The sequence below is a fragment of the Cajanus cajan genome, chromosome 1 (assembly GCF_000230855.2).
Source record: "Cajanus cajan strain Asha chromosome 1, NIPB_CcT2T_4, whole genome shotgun sequence".
NCBI classification, from domain to species: Eukaryota; Viridiplantae; Streptophyta; class Magnoliopsida; order Fabales; family Fabaceae; genus Cajanus; species Cajanus cajan.
This window is the reverse complement of record NC_138517.1, coordinates 5,882,507-5,906,457: the sequence shown is the minus strand read 5'-3', so window position 1 is coordinate 5,906,457 and position 23,951 is coordinate 5,882,507. Positions and strand designations below refer to the sequence as shown.

Here is a 23,951-nt window from a genome sequence, read left to right as displayed (position 1 = left end):
TTTTAGCCTTGAATTTTGGACTTCTTAGATTACGATTTTTGGTGCCTATGTTGAGTTGGACTTAGTTTTGGGCTCCATGGGCTTTAGGATTTATATGGCCAATATAGGTCTTATGTTATTTATCTTTTTTATTTTAGAAATGATTGCATAGAAATTTTAGACCTTGTATACATAGGTCACTTAGTATAGGAGTTTTAGAGTTTAGGTGGGTTAATTTGAAATGAAATGAAATGAAATTTAGAGTTCATTTCCACTTAATTTGAGTCATGCATTCCATGCATGACTAAATTAAATGGAAATGAATCCAAAATTTCATTCCATTCAAATTTGAAGGCACATGAGCTGTGGAGAAAGTGGAACATTCTCGACCAAGGAGATTTGAATTTGAATTTCAAATTCAAATATCCAAAATTGGCGCCTAGGTGTTTCCTTCTACTCCTAGTCTCCCTCCAAATCAATATAAACATATTTCCTTGTATTTGTTGACACTTTTGATCATATATGAGTTTTTCATTTTTAGAAATCTCTCTTCTCTCTCTCAAGAGTCATCAAGGAGAACACTCATCTTTAAGAATTCTCCATAAGGGAACCTTCCTTGTGAATTTGGTCACAACAAGTTGTTTCTTCTTTTCTAGAAGAGCATCACACTAATTCCTCTTCTCCTTCACATTCCAACCACATTTTCCTCCATCTCATTCGGCAAAGGTGCAACAAGGAGCCTCAAACAAAGCAACTTGAATCTGTGGAGCCATTGGAGAAGGAATCAAGTTTCTTCCTCCTCCTAGCTTCTGTGACACCCTTACTACCCCAATACATATATTGTAATAATGAAAACTTACAAATAAATTTTATTATTTCGGTAAAAGGGTTCACATGAGAATCTTCAAAAAATCGTTCTTCAATAACCACAATAAAAACTTTAGAAAATCAAACACAAGAGTTTACAAATCGTTTTCAAAATAATATTTACAATTCTAAATCCATATAAAAATCCTGTCCTAGAAATCCTCTGCCCCGATGTCACAATATCAAAGCATTCCCATAATTTAACTGTTGGCATTCTAGATACCACTCGCAGCCGGATCTTCTTTACCTAAAACATCCACAATTTATACGGTGAGAAAAGAAAATATCTATATGTAAAGTACATACAAACACACAACATGTCATCTCATTATAACTCGATACTTAAACAAAATATTCATAAACATTTCAATGTATCATAACTTTATCAATCACGCATCATCATCACGTCATAATTCGCAATCACAACAATCATCACAAATCTTGTAATCAACCCTATGTCAAGGTCACGCCTATAGCATCTCTTGCCCAAGGTCGTGCCACCCCCGACATAAGTATTAATTGCCTCACACATCCTATCCTATGTCAAGGTCACGCCTGTAACATCTCTTGTCCAAGGCCGTGCCACTCTCGACATAAGCATGAGAAATCACACATCCTACACTATGCCAAGGTCACGCCTGTAGCATCTCTTTGCCTAAGGTTGTGCCACCCCTGGTCATAATGTGAGGAACCACAATCACATCACAATCATAATCACATCAATCCATCATAATCCACATAAATCTTACAATTAACACTATGTCAAGACCATGCCACAACTGACACAAGTGATACAGGTTAATTGCCTCACTCATCCCACATCATGCCAGGGTCACGCCCTCCCTGTAGCATCACTTACCCAGGGGCCGTGCCATCCCTAGTCATTAGTGTGAGGAACCTCAATCATAATCATATTCACATTCATCACATCTCATCTTATAGCTCAATAACATATCACATATACACAACAGATAAGTCCAACAAAATAAGGGTTTCATACACCTCAAGCAATTCACATATAAATCATCAATTTTTAACAATCAGAACGGCCCGTTCTGCTTCTCCAATTTTGGGCATTTTTCTCCTTCCGGAACGACCCGTTTCACTTTTGAAACGGCCCGTTCCGGCAATGAATTGGGCCTCTGGCCCAACGATTTTGGGCTGTTACAATACTCTCCTCCTTTATGAAATTTCGTCCCCGAAATTTTTGCAATGGTAGACTCTTCGCTTTTTACTTTCTAATTCTTATGCAACCTCATTACCTTATTGATGTACAACTCTATCAATTTCACCAAAAGATATCTAAGGGCAAAACAAGTAAACTTGGCGAGCCTATCCACTAAAACACAAATAGAATCAACCTCTTAAGCGTCTCAGACAAACCTACAATTAAGGCCTATCCACTCATCATCTTACTTCCAAAATGGGACGTCTAAGCGCTACAAAAATTCCTAAAGACTTCTAGCATACTAAACAAAAGTATACAATTTCTCTACTCCTCTCTTCACCTTAGGCCACCATGCTTCGGCTGCACCACTCTGATACCTCCTCCTAAGGTCCTGATACATCTCATTAGCTCCTAAATATATGTTAAGAGTACTGTTATGTCCTTCCTCTAAAATCATCTTTCTTAATTCAAGGTTACTAAGCACCCAAGTTTGTTCTTGCACCTCAAAACAATGTCGATTTCTACTCAGAAATGGTTATCTTTACTTCTACCAATCTTCTCCACTTGGTTCCCTAAGAAAGGATCTGACTCCTAGACTTCTCTAATCTCATCCATTAATTCACTAGTCACTTTCAACATAATCAATTCAATGCTCCTAAGGATAATCTCACACACCAATCATAAGTCTTAAATTCTTCAATCAAATCCAACCCTTAAATCATCAAAAATGATTTATCAGAGGTCATCATAATCAAGGCATCTGCCACAATATTGGTTTTACTTCTATGATCATTTCTAAAGATCAAGCACCTAAGCGTAAGTACACTCGGTATTCATATCAGATCTCTAATTTCACCACTTCGTCTACACCCAAGTCAAACTCTTATCCATCACCTTATCCTATAGCCTTATATCTTGTCACCAAAATGGATCAACTAATTATGCTTCTCCAATTTCCTTCAACAATCCATTCGTTACTCAAGTCATACTTAGTCTCACACTACTAAAGGTAACCTTATAAACCCAACTTAAGTCTCTAATTTGAGCCAAAAGGATTCATCTCTCTAATCATAAGGGAAGATAAATATAAAGGTTTCCTACACAAAACATCGGTCACCACAATGACTTTACTCAATTAACAACTAAGTTTGAAATATTAGTCCTCCAGAAATTAAACTATCTCTTTTGTCACATAATTAACTATTTCAGTCAACAGATAATTAAGGCTCTAACGATCAATAAATACCTCAAGCTTAGAATCATATAGGCAGTGTCTCTAATTATTACAACTGCTAACTTAAAATCATAGGTAAGGTAATTCCTCTCATGAATTTTCAATTACCTAGACACATAAGCTACTACCCTTTCTTCTTGCATCCATACTCCAACCAACCCATCTTAGAAGTATCACTATATACCACATAATACTTACTAAAATACGGTAGTATTAACACTAGTCAATCTTACTAAACACACAACCATTCACTAATTAATCCATAAGGTCATCTATCCTCATATCCACATACATGCATATCAAATCATATTAGAATACCTATTTAAACCTTTATATATACCATTCCTAAGCATGCATGAATCAATCACCATTTACTCCATATAGCACGTACATGAACCAACTTTACCACATAGCATCATATCATCTCAAACAACCTCTCAAAAAAACTTCAAAACATCATATCCAAATCTTATTTTTATCCTTGCTATGTCTAACAACTCAAAAACATCATGACAGCATATACCTACCTTCAACAACTGTCAAAGCAAAAGACACACAGAGAGTTATACTCATCCAAATGATCTCAAACCTATCTCAAAAGAAAGCTAAGAGAATAAGCTACAACTCTTATGAAGACATAAGATTCCAAAAAATCATCTTCTTAGCTAAAAATTTCAAAAACCTCTGCAGATATATTCGGCGCTTACAGCTAGACCTTTGATCACCAAAGTAGCTATAACTGGAGTTCTAGACCTCCGTTTTACCTGATTCCAGTTCCATTAGAAAGATAACGCCCAAGACTACAACTTTCCTAAAGACTGCAAAAATCTAATTCTGTCAATACGGTACTCAAACTGGCACAACAAAACTACAAAAAAACTTCCTCTACACCAAACTACAATAGTGTATCAACATCTAAGGCCACAAAAATACCTCAATTCTTTCAAACCCACTCCTTTCCACCTCAAACTCATATTCAAGCTTTCCACTACAATCCTAACCCAAAACAGCTCACATATTCATTACAAAGGACTTAGAGAATAAAATTCACATACTACCTAAACCATAAAAGGTTAACATGTAAGCACCAATACTTAAGGAAATTTCCAACGTTCCAACCTCTCATTAAATATCAAAACTCAAATTCTTAGATACAACCTCCTTGGATTCAATTGCTACCACTATAGATTCCAGAAATTCCATTAACCGTAAACTCTCGACAAATCAATGTCTCACCCAAATCTAAGGTCCCAATATTTTCTAGTTGATTATCAAGGCTTTGTCTACTACTACTGACACATATGCTCGCAACACGAACGATACCACTCAACCACTACTTCTTACGTAAGCAAGAAGTATCAAAACAAATAAGCAATCATGAATAGCATCAACTAAGCTATATCATGTCTTTTAGCCAAACTATGAGAAAACAATATAAGTGCAAGCACAACACTAACAACGCAAGGGAAACATCATCATCATTATCATTATCTTCATCATAAAGCAAAACATTGTCAGAGTACACACAATTAAATAAACAACAAACATATTCGTTAATCATTAGCACATCAATCAGTTCCACAATTCATTTCATCATTCATCTACCAAACAAGCATAGTAGACTCAAAACCCATGGTCGATTGGATCGACCTGCTCTGATACCACTAAATGTGACACCCTTACTACCCCAACACATATATTGTAATAATGAAAACTTACAAATAAATTTTATTATTTCGGTAAAAGGGTTCACATGAGAATCTTCAAAAAATCGTTCTTCAATAACCACAATAAAAACTTTAGAAAATCAAACACAAGAGTTTACAAATCGTTTTCAAAATAATATTTACAATTCTAAATCCATATAAAAATCCTGTCATAGAAATCCTCTGCCCCGATGTCACAATATCAGAGCATTCCCATAATTTAACTGTTGGCATTCTAGATGCCACTCGCAGCCGGATCTTCTTTACCTAAAACATCCACAATTTATACGGTGAGAAAAGAAAATATCTATATGTAAAGTACATACAAACACACAACATGTCATCTCATTATAACTCGATACTTAACAAAATATTCATAAACATTTCAATGTATCATAACTTTATCAATCACGCATCATCATCACGTCACAATTCGCAATCACAACAATCATCACAAATCTTGTAATCAACCCTATGTCAAGGTCACGCCTATAGCATCTCTTGCCCAAGGTCGTGCCACCGCCGACATAAGTATTAATTGCCTCACACATCCCATCCTATGTCAAGGTCACGCCTGTAGCATCTCTTGTCAAAGGCCGTGCCACTCTCGACATAAGCATGAGAAATCACACATCCTACACTATGCCAAGGTCACGCCTGTAGCATCTCTTTGCCCAAGGTTGTGCCACCCCTGGTCATAATGTGAGGAACCACAATCACATCACAATCATAATCACATCAATCCATCATAATCCACATAAATATTACAATTAACACTATGTCAAGACCATGCCACAACTGACACAAGTGATACAGGTTAATTGCCTCACTCATCCCACACCATGCCAGGGTCACGCCCTCCCTGTAGCATCACTTACCCAGGGGCCGTGCCATCCCTAGTCATTAGTGTGAGGAACCTCAATCATAATCATATTCACATTCATCACATCTCATCTTATAGCTCAATAACATATCACATATACACAACGGATAAGTCCAACAAAATAAGGGTTTCATACACCTCAAGCAATTCACATATAAATCATCAATTTTTAACAATTGATATAACAATAATATTCATAAATTAATGTAATACTCAACAGAATTTCCAATTTAATATAATTTCAACACAAACAGTAAAATCCCCAATTTTTCACAACCTAACTTACAGACACTTTTCTATAATTTCGTTCTCTCTCCCAGAGCATCATTTTTACAAATGAAACATATATTCGTAGTCCTAAATATATACAGAATCACATAAGACCAATAATTCTCCAAACAGAAATAATTATAAAATTACTCATAATCTTAAGGGTTCTTCCTCTACCCAACTCCCTCATGTAACTTTACATATAAATAATTCCCTTTTCCCCCGTGCCTGGATAAACAGCAGTTGAACTAAAATAGGGATCTCTCGGTCTCCTCCTCTAAGTGCCCCTTGGTCTTCAGAGAGAAGAAGAGGAAAAGAATAAAGAACAGAAGAGAATAGGAAGAGAGAATGAGAGAGGTGTGAAAATGACAGGTGAGGGGCGCTATTTATAGGATTTCAGGCTCACCTACCGGAACGGCCCGTTCCAAAAGTGGAACGGCCGTTCTGGACCCTTCGAAACTACGCAAAATTCTCAACTGGAACTGCCCGTTCCAAAACCATAACGGCCCGTTCTCCCACCAGAACGGCCCGTTCTCCAAATCAGAACGGCTCGTTCTGCTTCTCCAATTTTGGGCATTTTTCTCCTTCCGGAACGGCCCATTTCACTTTTGAAATGGCCCGTTCCGGCAATCAATTGGGCCTCTGGCCCAGCGATTTTGAGCTGTTACAGCTTCCATCAATGAATCCCCAAGATTTTACACAAGAGGGACCTTCTCTGACAACATATTCCATGTCGTACCCATTACAAAATAAGTTATGCACATGATACATGTCATGCAAAATTCAACGCATACTCATATCAAGCATATTCATCATCACATACTTAATTTAAACATCATAACAATCACATCCTGGCTAGGTAATCTCGTCTAGACTTCAACACGACTAAGCCTCAACTTAGACTTTATATCACATGACCATCACATGGTCCATATACAACACTTCACATATTTTATAATGTCATCAAGAGGTCCCTTTTACCATTACATGTGTACAACCAACAATAATTGAATACATCATTAACCAATGTAGTTCATTCAACATCATTATTCCAACCAAAATATCTTAATATTAATAATTACGTCGGAACAGGGTGACGCTCGACTTGAGGTACCCTATGCTTGGTGGAGTCCAGGCGAAGAGCATACATTGCCTTTTGGAAGGAAATTGCAACAAAGAGTCCTTGGAGTTCTCATCCCAACGTGAACCCTCCCACGCCTAACGTAAATGTCATAGAGAGCAATCCTTACTAGGGATGACAACAAGTGGGGTGGGTACAGGTTTCTGTATCCTCGTCCTTGTTCTCGTTCCTGTTTCCGTATCTTATACCCATCTCTGTCCCCATACCTAGCGAGTATAAAATTTATGTCCCCATCCTCGTATCCGTTAAGTATTAGGTATATTCATACTTATCACATACCCATCTAAAAATTAATTAAATATTATTTTTTTTACAAAAAAATATAAAAAAGAATTTCAACAGAAAATAGCAATTACAAAATTATATTAATTAAGCTTTATTTGACATAAATTAAAAATAGAGTAAGAATTACATAAATATCAATTAAATTCTTAAAAAAATAAATTAAGTATAAAAAAATTTAAAACGGGTACGAGTATGAGGTAGATGCGTATATATCCATCCTTGTTTTCATACCTGATTTAATGAATTGGGTACTATTCATATCCATATCTGTACCCAGTCAAATAAGGTATTTTCCATTAAAATTGGGTGGGTTCGAACATTATCCATGAGTACAGATTTACTTGCCTTCCCTAGCCCTTGCTTTTTGTCACTCTTGCACCCGATGACCACTCATGGCACTTAACATAGCGTTAGAAACCCACATTTTTGCAGAATCATGAAATTCACATATGACCATCAATAAAAATGATTAGACAATAATATGTCATCATTTTACATTCTCACATACATTCTTCTTTACTAATTCAATTTACTCTATCCTTCGGGTTCCCATAAAAATCCATAAGCACCCATTTATGATCCCACACAATTAGAAAGAATTACTATGACTACTTATCAATTACTTTAATTAGAGTACAAAAGAATAATCATATGAAACACGGAAACACAAGTCATATTCAGAGTTTGGGTTTTCCCATCACACAACATATATGATAAAATGAGATTGGGGGCCAATCTTACTATTCCATAGATATCTCACACACCAGAGCGAGATTACTCACTCTCTTTTATCTCTCAGTAGCTCCTTAGTTTCTTCAAAGCACAAATGGCAAAACATAAGCATTAAAATAATAAGTGTAACCCTAATATGCTCACAACCTTAATTTATGAATTTTCTTATACCATTATCTTCTTTTTATATAAAAATGATAAAATATTCCCTAATAATCTACAACTTAAATCATATGTTTTCTTGATACACTTAATTAGATAATTATTTAAAATACATACATAATTAAATAAATTAACTACATTATTCCTCAAAAAACTCTCTTAATTAATTAAAACCTTTTATTAATTATTTAGTAAAAAACTTGGGGTGCTACAACTCTCTCATCTCACTACTAGAAAAATTAATATTTGTGACGAATTTTGTGACGGAAAAAATAGCATCGCTAATAGTGACGCATTTTGTGAGGGAATTTTAAGTTTTGTGACGGACAAGAATTTATTGACTTTTGTGACGGATTTTGTGACGGAATATATTCCGTCTCTAAAAATCCGTCACAAATTCCGTCACTGAATCAAAAAAAAAATATTTGTGACAGATTTTGTGACGGAAAAATTTTCGTCTCTAAAAATCCGTCACAAATTTCATCACTAAATAAAAAAAAATGTTTGTGACGGATTTTGTGACGGAATGAACTTCGTCTCTAAAAAATCCGTCACAAATTTCGTCACTAAAATGAAAAAATTTAGTGACGGATTTTTCCCTCTCAAAATTCCGTCACAAATAGGTTAAAATATTTTGTGAAAAAATTTGTGACAAATTGTTCCCTCTCAAAATATTAAATTTTATTTATGAAACTTTTATATTTAAGAATTATGCATAATTAAAGAAAATATGTTAACTTTTTTTTAAAAAAATAATAAAATTAAAAATATTTTATTTCATTAAAGGACTGTAAATTACACCATTTTGTTGAGGCGTTCCTGGCACAGTTCTCTCCATTCTGATCCCGTGCTCATAGCAAAACCTTTTGAATCTGGTGTCTTCATATTCACCTCCATTGTCAGTTCTGAGCTTTTTGATCTTCAACCCTGTCTCATTTTCTACCATAGCTTTCCACATCTTGAAAGCTTCAAATACTTCAGACTTGTGTTTCAGGAAGTATACCCATACCTTCCTGGAGTGATCATCAATAAACGTCACAAAGTATTGCTTCCCACTGATGGATGAAACAGTCGTTGGACCCCACACATCTGAGTGAACAAGCTCGAGCCTCTCCTTCTTTGGGGTTCTTCCACCCTTTTGAAAGCTAACTCTCTTCTGCTTTCCAAATATACAGTCTTCACACATTTCAATTTCCATTGACTGAAGACCTGGTAATTTTCCCTTCGAGTGCATGATCTTCATCCCTTTCTCACTCATATGGCCAAGTCTCTGGTGCCATAGATTGGGATTGTCATTTGCAGCAACTGTGATCAGATGACATGCTTCTGTTGTCTTGTAAAGAGTACCACTCTTCTTGCCACGAGCTATTGTCATTGCGCCCTTTGAAATCTTCCATTGTTCTCCTTGGAAGATTGTTGTGTAGCCGTCACTGGCCAACTGACCTACTGAGATTAAGTTTTTCGTTAGGTCGGGAATGTGTCTAACATTCTTCAATTCCCAAACAGATCCATTCAACTTGATCTTCACTACACCTTTTCCCACGATCTCGCAGGATTGTTCATTTCCAAGGTAAACTTTACCGAGATTTCCAGAGACATAATTCTCGAAGAGTTCTTTCTGTGAGGTTGCATGGAAAGATGCTCCAGAGTCTATCACCCAAGACTCTTCCTTGTTTTCCAAAGAACATATCAGCGCATCATCTCCTCCTGAGGTCGTAGCAACGTTTGCTTCATCTTTCACCTCCTGTTTCTTCGAGGCACTCCTACATTGATTTTTGTAGTGACCAGTCTTCCCACAATTCCAACATTCGATAGTTTTTGATTTGTTAGAGCTTTGATGATTTCTGGATTTGGATCTCTCCTTTGATTTGCCACGTCCGGTTCCTCTGGTTGAACTTCTACCTCTTGACTCTGTATGCAATACTGAAGAGGTTGTGGATTCACCCGTCTCTCTTCGGCGGACTTCTTCACTGAGGACCAAGTCACGAACATCATCAAACTTTAACTTGTTACTTCCTGAGGAGCTACTCACAGCTGTGACAGTAGCATTCCAACTTTCTGGTAGGGAAGAAAGAAGTATTAAAGCTCGTACTTCTTCATCGAAATTGATTCCAACTGAACTCAACTGAATTGTAATTGTGTTGAGTTCGTTTATATGTTGCGCTGTTGATGCACCTTCTGTCATCCGTAGGTTGAACAACCGCCTTATCAAGTGAACTTTGTTTGCGGCTGACGGCTTTTCGTACATGCTGGAAAGGGCCGCCATAAGACTAGCTGTAGTCTTTTCTTTTGCAATGTTGAATGCAACATTACGGGATAACGTCAAACGGATGGCTCCGAGAGCTTTTCTGTCTAGAAAGCTCCACTCATCTTCCTTCATAGCTTCTGGTTTTTTGCCCGTGAGAGGTTCGTGCAAGCCTTTCTGATACAAATAGTCCTCTATTTGCATCTTCCAAAAGCCGAAGTCTGCACCATCGAACCTTTCAATCTTCATCTTGCCTTCGTCCATTGCCATCACTCCTACTGCTTTTGAAGAAAAGCTCCCCCACTAGTTCTCTGAACTGAGATCCCAAGAACAAGAGAAAAAAAAAATCTTTTCTGATGTGGAAGATCAGACACAACTGCAACCACAGAGCATACTAAGAAAAATTTTACTCTAACCAAATCTTTTCTGATGTGGAAGATCAGACGCTGCTGCAACCACAGAGCATACTAAGAAATGGGCTCTGATACCAATTGTTAGGAACAATGGCAATAAAGGAGAGAAGAGAGAAATAAACAATACTAAGAAGTATTTGTTTTGGTGCATTTGTAAACCTTACATAAGCTTCCTTATATAACAAAAGTGAGGCACACCATCTCACAATACTAAGCAATGTGGGACTAACATAGTGAGGAACACCATCTCACAATACTAAGCAATGTGGGACTAAGAAAAACACACTACAAAACTTAATCAAACTACACAAAAATAACATGTTGTTTGTGTGCAGATATAAGGATCGGTTTGTCTCGTCGTTGCCGGTCTCTCGCCGTGCAAGCGCTGATTTCACGCGTCCTGTGTTCACCGCCGTTGCTTTTTATTTGTGTGCTAAAAAACACAAGGTCCTGTGTCCGCAGATTTATGTAAATTGATGGATTTTGGTGGAATTGTGACTGATTTATAGCCTCTATTGTTACGTGAAATGTCCTTTTGCTTTGGTTTAAGTTGTGGTTGTGTTTGTTTTGCAGCTGAAAGTAGACAAACTTAAGTTAATTGAGCTCTGCGATACATCTGAATCTGAGTTTTCTAGTGTAAGTTCTGTTAGTGAATGTTGCGTTTGTAATGGTTTTATAGGATTTATAATGATGATTAGTGTTGGCAATTTTAAAATGGGTTGTGAATGGCTCTGCTGTAGGTTTATGTTACTATGAAGGATTTGTGCCATGATGTTTTTGGGGTGGCAAAGGAAAAGAAGGATCCTAAGGAACTGCAGTCAAATCGAGGTATACATCTTTCTCTATTTGGTTCTTCATTCTTGATCATAATGCTTCCGCGTATTACTTAAAGTGGGCTATTCTATTCATGTATTTAATAGCTATTTTTGCATTGAGCAATTTCCTTTTTGTGTCTTTCCGTCTTTCTATAGACTTGCTTGATGTTTTGCCAAGTAAAAGGAAAGCTGAAGAAGGTGGTTCATCCGATGATGGTGCAGAGGTACTATTGTCTAGCATATATATTTATATATTTTTTAATCTTACTAGCATTTTTGTTTAATTGGAAAAATATTTTTCGCCCTAAAGATTTCTGTTCCTCAATAAATTCAACGGGCACTGCACAAATATACTGTTAGTTTATTTGTTCTTCTATTTCATTGTTTTGTATATAAAAATTCAGGGATGTACTTTCTATGCAATTCTTTCACATGTAGCTCTAAAACTTTTTAACCACTGATTGTTTTGAAGCTCAGTTTGTGCTGGCTTTAGCCTAATCTGACCCAACATATTCATCATAGTTCTCTATAGATTATTTTGTAACAATGTCTTTTGTATTGTAATGCTGGGTTTTAGTAGTAAAAAGTCAGAATAACTAAAATTTATTTGATCCATTAGTTTCTCCTTATGCTTCAATGTGGTAACCATTAACTATCATTTCCAAACATAGATGCACGGTCCCATTAAGTCAGGTGTGTCTGATATGGGGGATATGATAGCAGAGTACCCAAATTTCTACTTAGCTATTAAAAAAGCCACCGAAGGTTTGCCTTGACTTTCAGTTTTCACTTTCTGGTTTTCTTAAGACACGAGATTAGCTGGCTCTCCGCAACCTAAATAAGGACTATGTCTGCTCGGCTTTAAGATTATACTGAGATTTATGAGAAGTTGGTTATTGTATGGAGTCCTCTCTATTTTAGCAAAGGGTCAATTTTAGTTGATTCCACCAACTTACAGTAATTTCAATTTGGAAAAAGAACATGGAGGTTATTTCACTTGTAAATCTAATGTGTGTGAGAAGGTCAAGCTTGCTATTGGTGATTGTAGTGGAAAGGTTTGAAATCCTTTATAATATCCTGCTCTGTTATAAACTGTTTGACGAATTTTTTCCCCTGTATTTGAATTTTTGTATGATTTGATTTGGAACATGTTGCCTCTATTAATTGTATGTTTGGTAGATAGGTATAAGGTCATCACTATATAAGCAATCTAGCTTAGTAAAATTAGGTTGCTTCATGTGTATTGTTTGAAGGGGTTTCTTTGCCTAAATGTGTGCCTTGTGGATTTTGATCTCTAAATGATGAAAAGTATCATGGCTATGGATATACTCCAATGAAGCTTTATTGTCATAGTTACACTGATAGAGGTCATTCATTATTTTTCATGTGTTGTCTTGCCGATTAAGCACATCATTAAACTTGGGAACTCCTCTTGATGTCTGTATTGTTCTTTTATTGTCTGGTAATCGATTACATGTATAGGTAATCGATTACCAGACTCTTAAAACAATTGTTTCCTCAAATTTAGTCATCAAACAGTTAGCGAGGGATTCATCTCAGTTAGTGACGGATAAAATCCGTCGCAAATTGTGAGGGATTTAATCCCTCTCAAATAGCGAGGGATTTAATCCCTCTCAAATAGCGAGGGATTCTTTCATTCTCAATCCCTCACACATTGCGACGGATTTTTATTAATTTCTAAACATTTATTGTTACAAATTAGTGACGGAAATTATATTGTTTGTGACGCCTTAATTCCGTCACTAATTGTGACGGAGAAAATAATCCGTCACTAAATATTTTGTGACGCCAAATTTTGTGACGGAATCATTTCCGTCACAAATTCCGTCACTAACTTATTTGTGACGGATTTTATGAAGTTTAATGACGGATTTTTTTCCTCTCTAATTTTAATTTTTCTAGTAGTGTCTTTTTAAAATTTCGTCCTTGAACTTACCAACTAAAAATAAGAACGGATATGATTCTCACATTTGACTTTCTAGCCAAGTCGCACTTTTCTCAATGTTCACTCCCTAAACAACCTTAACCAAATGGATATACTTTCCTCTTAGTTGTTTCACCCTCTTTTTTTCAATCCTCAAGAGGAAAAATTTCACATGTAAAGGCTATCCTTTAATTGAATGTTGTGGGACTCAGTACATGAGAATGATCATGCACATATTTTTTGAGTTAGAAAACATGAAAGACACTATGTAAATTTGAAAGAAATGGGGGATAAGGATATTTGGTGGGCTACTTCTTCAATCCTCTTTAGGATTTGGGAAGGATCAATGAAATAGGGAGTAAGCTAACGAGACTTTAAAGCTCTACCAACACCAATGCATGGAGTTACTTCAAGGAATAGATATATGATCCACTACAAGAAAAATGTAAATTTTTGACAGACATAATCCATCGATAAAAAGGAATATTTATCAGAAAAAGGGAATTTATGACAAATGCAAATCTGTTGAAAAAAGGGACGTCAAGAAAAAAAAATCCGTTAGAATTAATTCGTTGAAAATTGTTTGAAAATATTTATGTGATTTCGACAAATAAATCTGTCTATTAATGTAACACCCCTCATCACTTTTCAACGTGCTTTGTCCTTATTTCCACACTTTCTGGAAAACTTCCCAAAAAGTCACTTATCCCTAAATTATTCCAAGTCAAATACGCTTAACTGTGAAGTTCTGATGAAATAAGCTACCAAAAAGTAAATGCATCTTGTTAATATAGGTAATACAAATTAATTCATTTAAGTCACCCTCAACTATACAATCTCATACTTGTATTATCTCTTGATCCTTCTTATTCCGGTGTGTCTGGACTGTTATAAAAATATAATAGTATATAATAATTATATTAACCAATAATAATAATTATATTATATTTAATTAATCTTTATTTGTATATATACTTACTTTTATAATTAACAATCTACTTATTTCTATTTAAAATTAATATTATGATATAATTTAAATTATTTATTATAAATTTAAATGTTTAAATAATAATTTATTTAAAAGATCTATCAAAACTATTAACTTTTCACAAATTGTTGAAAGAAATAATAAGGTTGAGAAAATTTTATAATTAATCAATTTTTCATATAAAACTATTTTATTTAATTATTTAGTTAAATTATATTTATTAGCTTACGAAGATTTGACATGAATTATGAATTATTAGTTTGTTAATACACGAACAAAAATTCAAATCACTATATGCAATCTATTTTTTTTTTCATATTTTTTCAATTTTATTTCAAATAATATCTTCCAAATAACTGTGAATATGAAACGTATTGGTAGAAAAGAAAAAAGAATAGATTCAATTTAGTGAGATTAAAAAACAATAAAACAATGCAACGGGAATGCACTTGATTCACATGATTACTATATTAAGTAGATAGAAAGGAATACCATAAACTCGTATACAATAAATCAAAATAAACTATTATATTGCATCATCTCTCTTAATCCAGATAATTAGATGGTAATTTATATTTGAACAAATAAATTACCAGCCAACCATTGTTTACTGATAAATAAAGATCCAATTTAAAAAGTTTTCTCCACATTGACTTCCTACCATCACCCAACAAATGTGTCTATGTCAAACGTGACAATCAACACATTCTAAATGTGACAATCAATGCATGAAATTTCTTCATAAAGAATTTGTTCGAGACAACAACTCTGTCTAATGTTGCTGGCTTGTAATCCACTTATTCTAAAAATAAATTTATTTATTTTTTTCAAAATTTTAAGAATCCATCAAATTAATACAATATGTAAAAATTAAAAAATTAAAGATATTTCGACTAAAGTTTTGAACTTAAAATATTTATCCGTAACTAAGGGTTACCATAGATTATCAAAATCCCCCCATCTTTTTTACTCTTTCGAATCCAAAGTTTCATTTCCTTCTTTAATTTTATAACCTTAATTTAATAATTGAAATTTGATGCGGGCTACAATGGAATGGAAAATGTTAGCACATTCTTTAGTTGAGTTGACTAGTTGTTCAATATTGAATTAGAAAGCGCCAAATATTGCATAGTGCCAGTTCTTTTCAATATACGCCAAATTTTCCACTAAATCAAAAGGTCGAACCAACGCAGAAAAATAGGAATCAATAATTTAGATTCGTTTCGCTTCTATTTTTTGTTTTATAATGTTTTGTTAATATCTTCTTTACATATTTTGTTCAAGTATTCGGAAGACAAAGTTTTAGAAAATAAAGATGTGCTTTTCAAATATGCTGATCAGAGATAAACAAGTTTTAAAAAATATTTTTAAAAACAGTAAACAAACAAAGTCTTAATTTATTTATTTAGAGAAACTGATTTTTTTTTTCTTGTCCTTCCCATGGATAAAATTAAAGTAGTCCCCCGTTAGCTAGTTGAAGTGATTAACAGATATATGTATATACATGATATATATGTCAAGTGTCATGTTGAATGCATACATGGCAAGAAACTTTTTAAATTTTTCCCTTACCTCACATGTTAAATTTTGCATTTTGCATGCAGTTAGGACCTAACTTTTTTTTTTTTTTTTTTACTACAGGGAAAGACTTAATTGGAGGAGAATAAAGGCAACCACGAGAGAAGAGTATCATATATATCGACCCGTTCTTCTTTCTTTTGGTTCTAAGAGCTAGTATCATGATACGGTAGTTAATTATTACCACCTCTCTCTCCCTCTCTATAAAAACTTTTTGAGAAATTTATATGAATTAAACCAAACACCTAGATTGACTTGGTGGGGTTACTTATATGTGACTAATCCCTTCATTATTTTGAATCAAATAACTCACTGTCAAATGACCAACATGGCAACTTTTTTCTCATGCGGGGTGCCCCAGTAACCACGTTCTTGGACCATTTTAGTGGAACTGATGCTAAGCTTTCCTAACCCTTATACTAGTATTCTCTCTTGACTGTACCTCATTTTTGACTTTGATCTACATCTACAACTCTAGCATTGAAGAATGTTTTATTTGTTGCAAACCATAAACATTCTGCAATATCCATTGATTCACCCATTCACCATGGTAGTGCCTTCCAATAAGACGCTCCTCCTCTTAACTCTTAGCCTCTTCAGTTTTGCAACAACTGAGGCACAAGACGACCCTTTCTATCTAAGCCAAGATTGCTCCAGCGAAAAAACCAATGATAATACCTCCTTCCAATTCAAGGTCAAGAACCTCCTCTCTGACTTATCATCTAACGCCATTGGCAACACCAATATTCGATTTTACAACACCACAATCACCGGTGAAAACCCCTCAGACTCAATCTATGGACTCTTCATGTGTAGGGGTGACGTGTCCTCTCAACTCTGCCAACAATGCGTCCAAAACGCAACCCTAAAACTGTCCTCAGAGTGCTCCTTGTCAAAACAATCTTTGATTTGGTACGAGGAGTGCATGGTTTGGTATTCCACAGCCCTAATTTTCTCCACTATGGCCACAAAGCCTGGATTCACCATGCAGAACAGTGGCAACGTCTCAAACCCTTTAAGCTTCATGCCTTTAGTGTTTTTAACCCTGAACAAAACTGCAGATGAAGCATCTCTATCAACTACTGATAACAACAAGTACTTTGCAACAAGGGAAAGAAACATGAGTGGATCTCAAACCCTTTATTGTTTAGCTCAGTGCACGCCGAATCTATCACCTCTTGATTGCAGAACATGTCTAGGTGATGCGATAGGGGAACTTCCTGGGTGTTGTGAAGGAAGAATAGGAGGGAGAGTTCTATTTCCTAGCTGTAATATTAGGTATGAATTGTACCCTTTCTATGATATTCCTTCACCAACACCTACACCAAAGCTGGTTCCTGAAACAAAAGCTTCACATGCAGATTCACTTTTTTCAGAAGATTATCCTATTTATCTTTCCCATAATTGCTCAAACAAAACTTTTCTCACTGCCAACAACACTTTCCAAACACACCTCACTACTCTCTTGTCTACCCTAGCTTCTAATGCCACCAGTGGCAAGAAGTTTTATAAGGCTAACGTGGATGACACAGTGTTTGGTCTTTTCTTGTGCCGAGACCGAGACAACATTCCCTCAAGCCTTTGTGGTGAATGTGTCCAAAATGCTACCCATCAAATATCATCAAAGTGTCCTATGTTTTCTGAGGCTATAATTTGGTACAGCCAGTGCATGCTTCGTTATTCATACAGAAATTTCTTCAATAAAGTGGAAAAAAGTCCTGTGTTTTCTGAGTTGAATAGCACCAATAAGGGCGAGGAACAAAATTTCTTTACGGTGAAGTTGGCAAAGACGTTAGATCAAGCGGCGATCCAGGCCGGGGACAGTGATGAGAGATGTGGAACAAAGACAACAAAATTGAATGATTTGCAAACCCTTTATACTCTTGCTCAATGTACACGAGATTTGTCTATTGAAGATTGCAAGGGTTGTCTAGGAATTGTTATTGGAACATCGATTCCGTGGTCTCGTTTGGGAAGCATAGGGGGAAGAGTTTTATATCCTAGCTGCAATGTCAGGTTTGAATTGTTCCAATTCTACAAGGACATTGACAAAACTGGGACGCCATGGCCAGGTATACTTCCAAGTTCCAACTCAAGTAATAATATATTTTATATTGATGTTGCTATCCTCTTTCTGGATAATCCTCACTTGCTTTTCTTTTTATCGTACATAACAATTAACAAGGTTGTAAACAACGGATCGACGACCAATGTTAAATAATTTAAGAGATATAAACATTTATTCAATTTCTCATCCACCTATTTTTCCACTTCATTTCCCGTTTATTCCTATTTCTTTCTCATCATATTACTGTCACCTTCTCCTTTTCTTTCTTCTTTCTTCTTTCTCTTTTTTCTACTTCTTTCACCTTTTTTTTGGGATATAGCTTTATGGTTATCTTTACTTTAAACAATTTCTCTTTTCTCCTACTTAGATTTTGAGGGTAATGATTTTTTTGTTAGATTTGAGGGTAAAGATTATGCACTTCATTTTGGGATATACATGGTAGAGGGAAAAGAAAATAAAGAAAAAAGAGAAAGAAGAGAAAGAAAGTGACACAAGTGATAAGAAATGTGTGATGGATGTATAACTTGTAATATGGGTCTTCCAACTTGAACCAGTAGGCCAAGGCATGAGAGCGAACCTCGACTTCACTCTTTTCTTGTATAGGTCATAAACTTATTGGCTCTAGCATATCAGGGACAATATTGTCATTTTATTGCATAAACTTATATGTATTTACTATATATAAGGCACAATTAGAAGGAAATGATGATTTTTTTATAAGATATATTTTATAATTTGTATAAAATATTATTTATTTTTACTTTTTTCCCTATTAAATATTGTGAACATATATACTTCTTGTTATTGAATAATGAAAAAAATGATAAATAAATATCATATTTCTTACTTCTTTGACACATAATGTTTTTACCACACATCACTAACAAAAAATTGTCTTTGCATTGACAACTATGCATGTCAAAAGCACTTTGGCTTTCAAATTTTGGCAGTTTACGCCACTAGTTTCATTTTTGTGATAGTGTTGGAGAACATATATATATAGTTAACGGACTCTAACTCCCATTTTAGAATTAATATTGATATTGGTGCATAAATTTTACTATAGAGTAATATATTTACTTTTTCATGATTATTTAATGATAAGTAATATGAATTGAATAAAAAAAATGACAAGTAATAAGAATAAAATTCATATACCATTATTTTTTTTTAAAAATAATTATCCAACTAAAATAATTATAAATATCGATATTTGTTATTCTGCTTTATAAGAGAGTGTATTTGTTTAAATTTATTTGTTTATTTATTTTACTTTCTGCGAGTATAAAGAAATACAAGACATAAATGAAGGTAACCACACATTATTCTCACATGTATTATGAAAATCGAAACATTAAACTAGAAAATTAATATTAGTGAACAAATTTAGTGTCTAGTCCAATTAAATTACAGATCCGGTTTGAGAAAAAATGACCCAAAAATTAAGTTAAATTGTTAAAAATCTGTTAGACTTGAAAAAAATAAAATAATTGATCACTATTTTATAAATAGAAGATATATATACTATCAAAATTTATATTTAAGCAACGATGTTGTTTGATTATTCAACATTTATATTTGGAGGGTAAATTCAATAAATATATAGAATTTCCTGCACTATAATTCATTAATTCTCAAAAAGTAACACATGGACCATCGAGGTCAAGACCAATAGAGAAAGTGAGCCATTATTTATCTCATTAGTTATTATTATCAACCTGACCCGTCATGACTTATTCACCAATACTATTCCATGTGAGCAAAATGTGATGATTTATATTGGTTCTTTTTCTTTTTTCAGAAAGAAGAAAAGGCCCATCACGAATAATTATATTGATTGTTGTGTTGGCAAGTATTTCAGTGACGTTGTTCTTTGCGGCTTACTATTTTCTACGTAAAAAAGCAAGAAAGAGTCATGCAACTGTTCTCAAAGAAAATTGTACGTATTGTAAAAAAATATATGTATTTGAATTCATGCCTTTTCAGCTTCAATAAGTTTGAAAAATTATTTTTAACCATTCATTATCATTTTTCATCTAGTTGGCCGTGAAATTGCCACTTTAGATTCGTTACAATTTGATTTGGCTACCATTAAAGCGGCCACTAATAACTTTTCAGACCAGAATAAAATAGGCAAAGGTGGATTTGGAGAAGTTTATAAGGTAATAATAAATTTTTTATTTCTTTTATTCTTGCAAATATAATATCTTGTATTTTCAGGGTATTCTTCTCGATGGATCACAAGTAGCTATAAAGAGATTATCAAAAAGTTCAAAGCAAGGAGCTAATGAGTTCAAGAATGAAGTTTTATTAATAGCAAAACTTCAACATAGGAATCTAGTGACACTCAAAGGTTTTTGCCTTGATGAACAGGAGAAAATACTTATTTATGAATATGTGACGAACATGAGCCTTGATTACTTCCTATTTGGTTAGAAAATCTTGACCATTTTTTCTTTCAATATAATGAGATGTTTAGATCCATGCATTGTAAATGATGCTCTTATTTGACCCTAAATAATTTAATACACTAGTTGATGATAAAACATGCTAACTTATTCTTACAAACAATTTTGTAGATTCACGACTACAAAAGTCATTAAGCTGGTTTGAACGTTATAATATCATAGGAGGGATTGCTCAAGGAATTCTTTATTTACATGAACATTCTAGATGGAAGGTTATACATCGTGATCTAAAACCTAGCAATATCCTATTAGATGAGCATATGATTCCAAAAATTTCAGATTTTGGACTTGCTAGAATTGTTGAAATAAGTGAAGACCAAGGAAGTACAAATATTATTGTTGGAACATAGTAAGTTTGAGTGACTCTTAGTTATCTTTCTTACTTCTTTAAGTAGTTTATTTTCGATATAATAATTTGACTTTTTTTTTCTTATTTTATTTTATATATAGTGGTTATATGTCTCCAGAATATGCAATGCTTGGGCAATTTTCTGAAAAGTCAGATGTTTTCAGTTTTGGTGTCATGATTTTAGAGATTATAAGTGGAAAAAAGAATTTAATCTCTCGTGAACCACAACATATTACCAATAGTCTCCTACACAATGTGAGTATAATATTCTAGTTGGTCATTTCGTAACCCTGTATTAATGTTTATATGTTATATATCTATTATCATTGATGGTCTCCTAAACAATGTGAGTATAATATTCTAGTCGATCATTTCGTTTCCCCGTATTAATGTTTATATGTTATATCTATTTTATATTCATATTGACTCAAACACAAAGGGTAATGCTTTGAATATCTAATATGATACTGTTATATACAGGTTTGGAAACAATGGAGAGATGATACCCTATTGAACACTTTGGACCCGACTATTATAAAAAATTATTCTGAAATTGAAGTCATTAGGTGCATTCAAATTGGTTTATTATGTGTTCAAGAAGATCCTAATGCTAGACCTACAATAGTGACAATTATTTCATATCTTAATAGTCATTTTATCGAATTACCAACTCCACAAGAACCTGCATTATTTTTGCACGGTAGAATAACTGAAAATGCAGTTGTCAGGCAATCATATTTCAATCAATCTGTCAACACATCTACGCTATTCTCTATCAATGAAATGTCTTCAGTCGAATTTCTTCCTCGATAGTAAGTTATAACATCCTTCTTTAATTTTTTACCATTTATGAATATTTTTTATTGTATAACAATAATATTTAGTTGAAACTATTATCAGTTAACAATAACATCGAGTTACACCGTTTCATGCATTTTATTCCTTGACCTGTAATCTCTCTCTTTTTTTTTTTTTGGTACATACGAGAGAAAGGAAAAGAAAAAAGGATATAAACAAACTTAAATCACTCTCATTGATAACTGACTCCAACGAATTATCTAGATGCAACTGCTCGATATATATCAATGGTTTTTACATGATCATTAGGCTCGTATCCTTGACCTTTTATTTGTGCATTCAAAATCTTTTTATGATCCTAAAATTATTTAATAAATCAAAAACAAATTCAAAACATCGATCCAAACAAGAATATATCATTGTGAATCGAAGCTACTTGAGCAGATACATGTACAACACACAATTGTTTATTTGTACTCTTATAACTATTTTTTCTTCTTCTTAATTCTACGGACATTATTGCGAAGGGATTTATTTTTTTTAAATGTTTATCTTCACATTAGTAAAACTTCGAACTAAATATAATCATATGTAGAGTGTAATGATTATGTATTATTTTATACTGGTAATTATTAAAGAAGCTGAGTAGTTTAGATTAATATATAAACTATAGTATTTATGTTTCGAGAACAAGACTTTAGGTTAGTTAGTTTTGCAATAGTTTCAACTATAAATAGCATGTAAGCTTATGTTGTACGATACAATTTTCCACAATTATAGAAAAAGAAAAATTTTCCACTTTCTCAATTTAATTTATTATGGACGCATGAGTTTGTTCATGGTATCTAGAACTTTTTTTTTATGGTCTGATTTTTTTTAATCCATAAAAATTATAATGATAGTAACATAATTTGAAATTAAAATCTTATGCATATTACTTAATCTCTCCACCACTAAGTTATCATAATATTTCTTCTATGACGTCTCACTCTTAACTTCCATGGCAAAAACTCTAAACATTAATTCTTCCTTTGATTATTTCATCTTTATTTGATGTGTCTAGAACATGCAAGGGCAAACACACCCTATCTATGCGCTATATGGTTTTTGAAGGTAGTTTTGAATACAAAATGATCAAGTGAACATAACATGTGTAGGAAAAAAATAGGCGTTAGGTAGAATTAAACTAAGAGAGTGAATTATTAATTATTAAGTATGTTCTGCTAATATCATCATAACTATACTCCAATGAATAAAAAACAAATAGCAAGATAGATAAGTGTTTGTGTTGTATTATAGGCTAAATAGTGCAAGCTGCATTATTGAATTGCATCCTTCTTAACATTCAAAGAGAAAATATGCTTTGCATGTGTCTTGGCTAAGGGAATTACATGGAGCTGATGTTGTCAAGATGGATGATTCTGGCTTTTTGTATGAAACAGGTTATATATATGGAAGACTGTATATACGTGGCATAACAAGGAAATGCTTACCCAGGATACTGCTTTGCTTTCTCCAAGAAACAGCTGCTGAAGGCTGAATTAATGCATCTCATATTATAATTCTATTTTTTTTTTTTGGTTCTGCTTATTTTGGTGGTTATTACCTTTTTGGTTTGTTTCAATTTAGACGAGTCGGAAGGCTCATGTGCATGTGGACGAGCTTAATTGTTGCCAATAAAAGGATTAAGGGAGATATGTTCATATATAAAAAGATTCCTTGCTTTGATCCTGCTGTGATAGATTCATTGACATCATTTGGTGTACACTAGGGTTTTCATTTTGAAGGAGGCTAGCTTTCTTGTTTCTGCTGGATTTTTTTTGTTTTTTGTTTTTTGTTTTTTTGTTTTTTCTTGTA

At 33.9% G+C, this 23,951-nt stretch overlaps 2 protein-coding genes across 3 annotated transcripts; both read left to right on the top strand.

Annotated features, from left to right (window-relative positions):
• Window positions 1–11,388: 11,388 nt before the first annotated feature.
• LOC145957261 (origin of replication complex subunit 6) lies at window positions 11,389–13,336 on the top strand. The gene is made up of 5 exons (XM_083073485.1): window positions 11,389–11,532; window positions 11,659–11,721; window positions 11,826–11,913; window positions 12,057–12,124; window positions 12,572–13,336. The coding sequence occupies exons 1-5, from the start codon at window positions 11,404–11,406 to the stop codon at window positions 12,674–12,676; spliced, it is 453 nt and encodes a 150-aa protein (XP_082929611.1). The 5' UTR covers window positions 11,389–11,403; the 3' UTR covers window positions 12,677–13,336.
• A 3,192-nt stretch (window positions 13,337–16,528) lies between these two features.
• On the top strand, window positions 16,529–23,822 carry LOC109804214 (cysteine-rich receptor-like protein kinase 10). 2 transcript variants are annotated; one of them, XM_020366005.3, is made up of 8 exons: window positions 16,534–18,483; window positions 20,281–20,418; window positions 20,520–20,641; window positions 20,700–20,910; window positions 21,059–21,296; window positions 21,398–21,551; window positions 21,777–22,108; window positions 23,537–23,822. In XM_020366005.3, coding segments are annotated over exons 1-8 (2,781 nt in total). In that variant the 5' UTR covers window positions 16,534–16,898; the 3' UTR covers window positions 23,538–23,822. The 2 variants fall into 2 exon arrangements, with proteins under 2 accessions (XP_029128139.2, XP_020221594.3); XM_029272306.2 differs by lacking the exons at window positions 21,398–21,551; window positions 23,537–23,822 and having other exon boundaries at window positions 16,529–18,483; window positions 21,777–21,917.
• The last annotated feature ends 129 nt before the right edge of the window (window positions 23,823–23,951 follow it).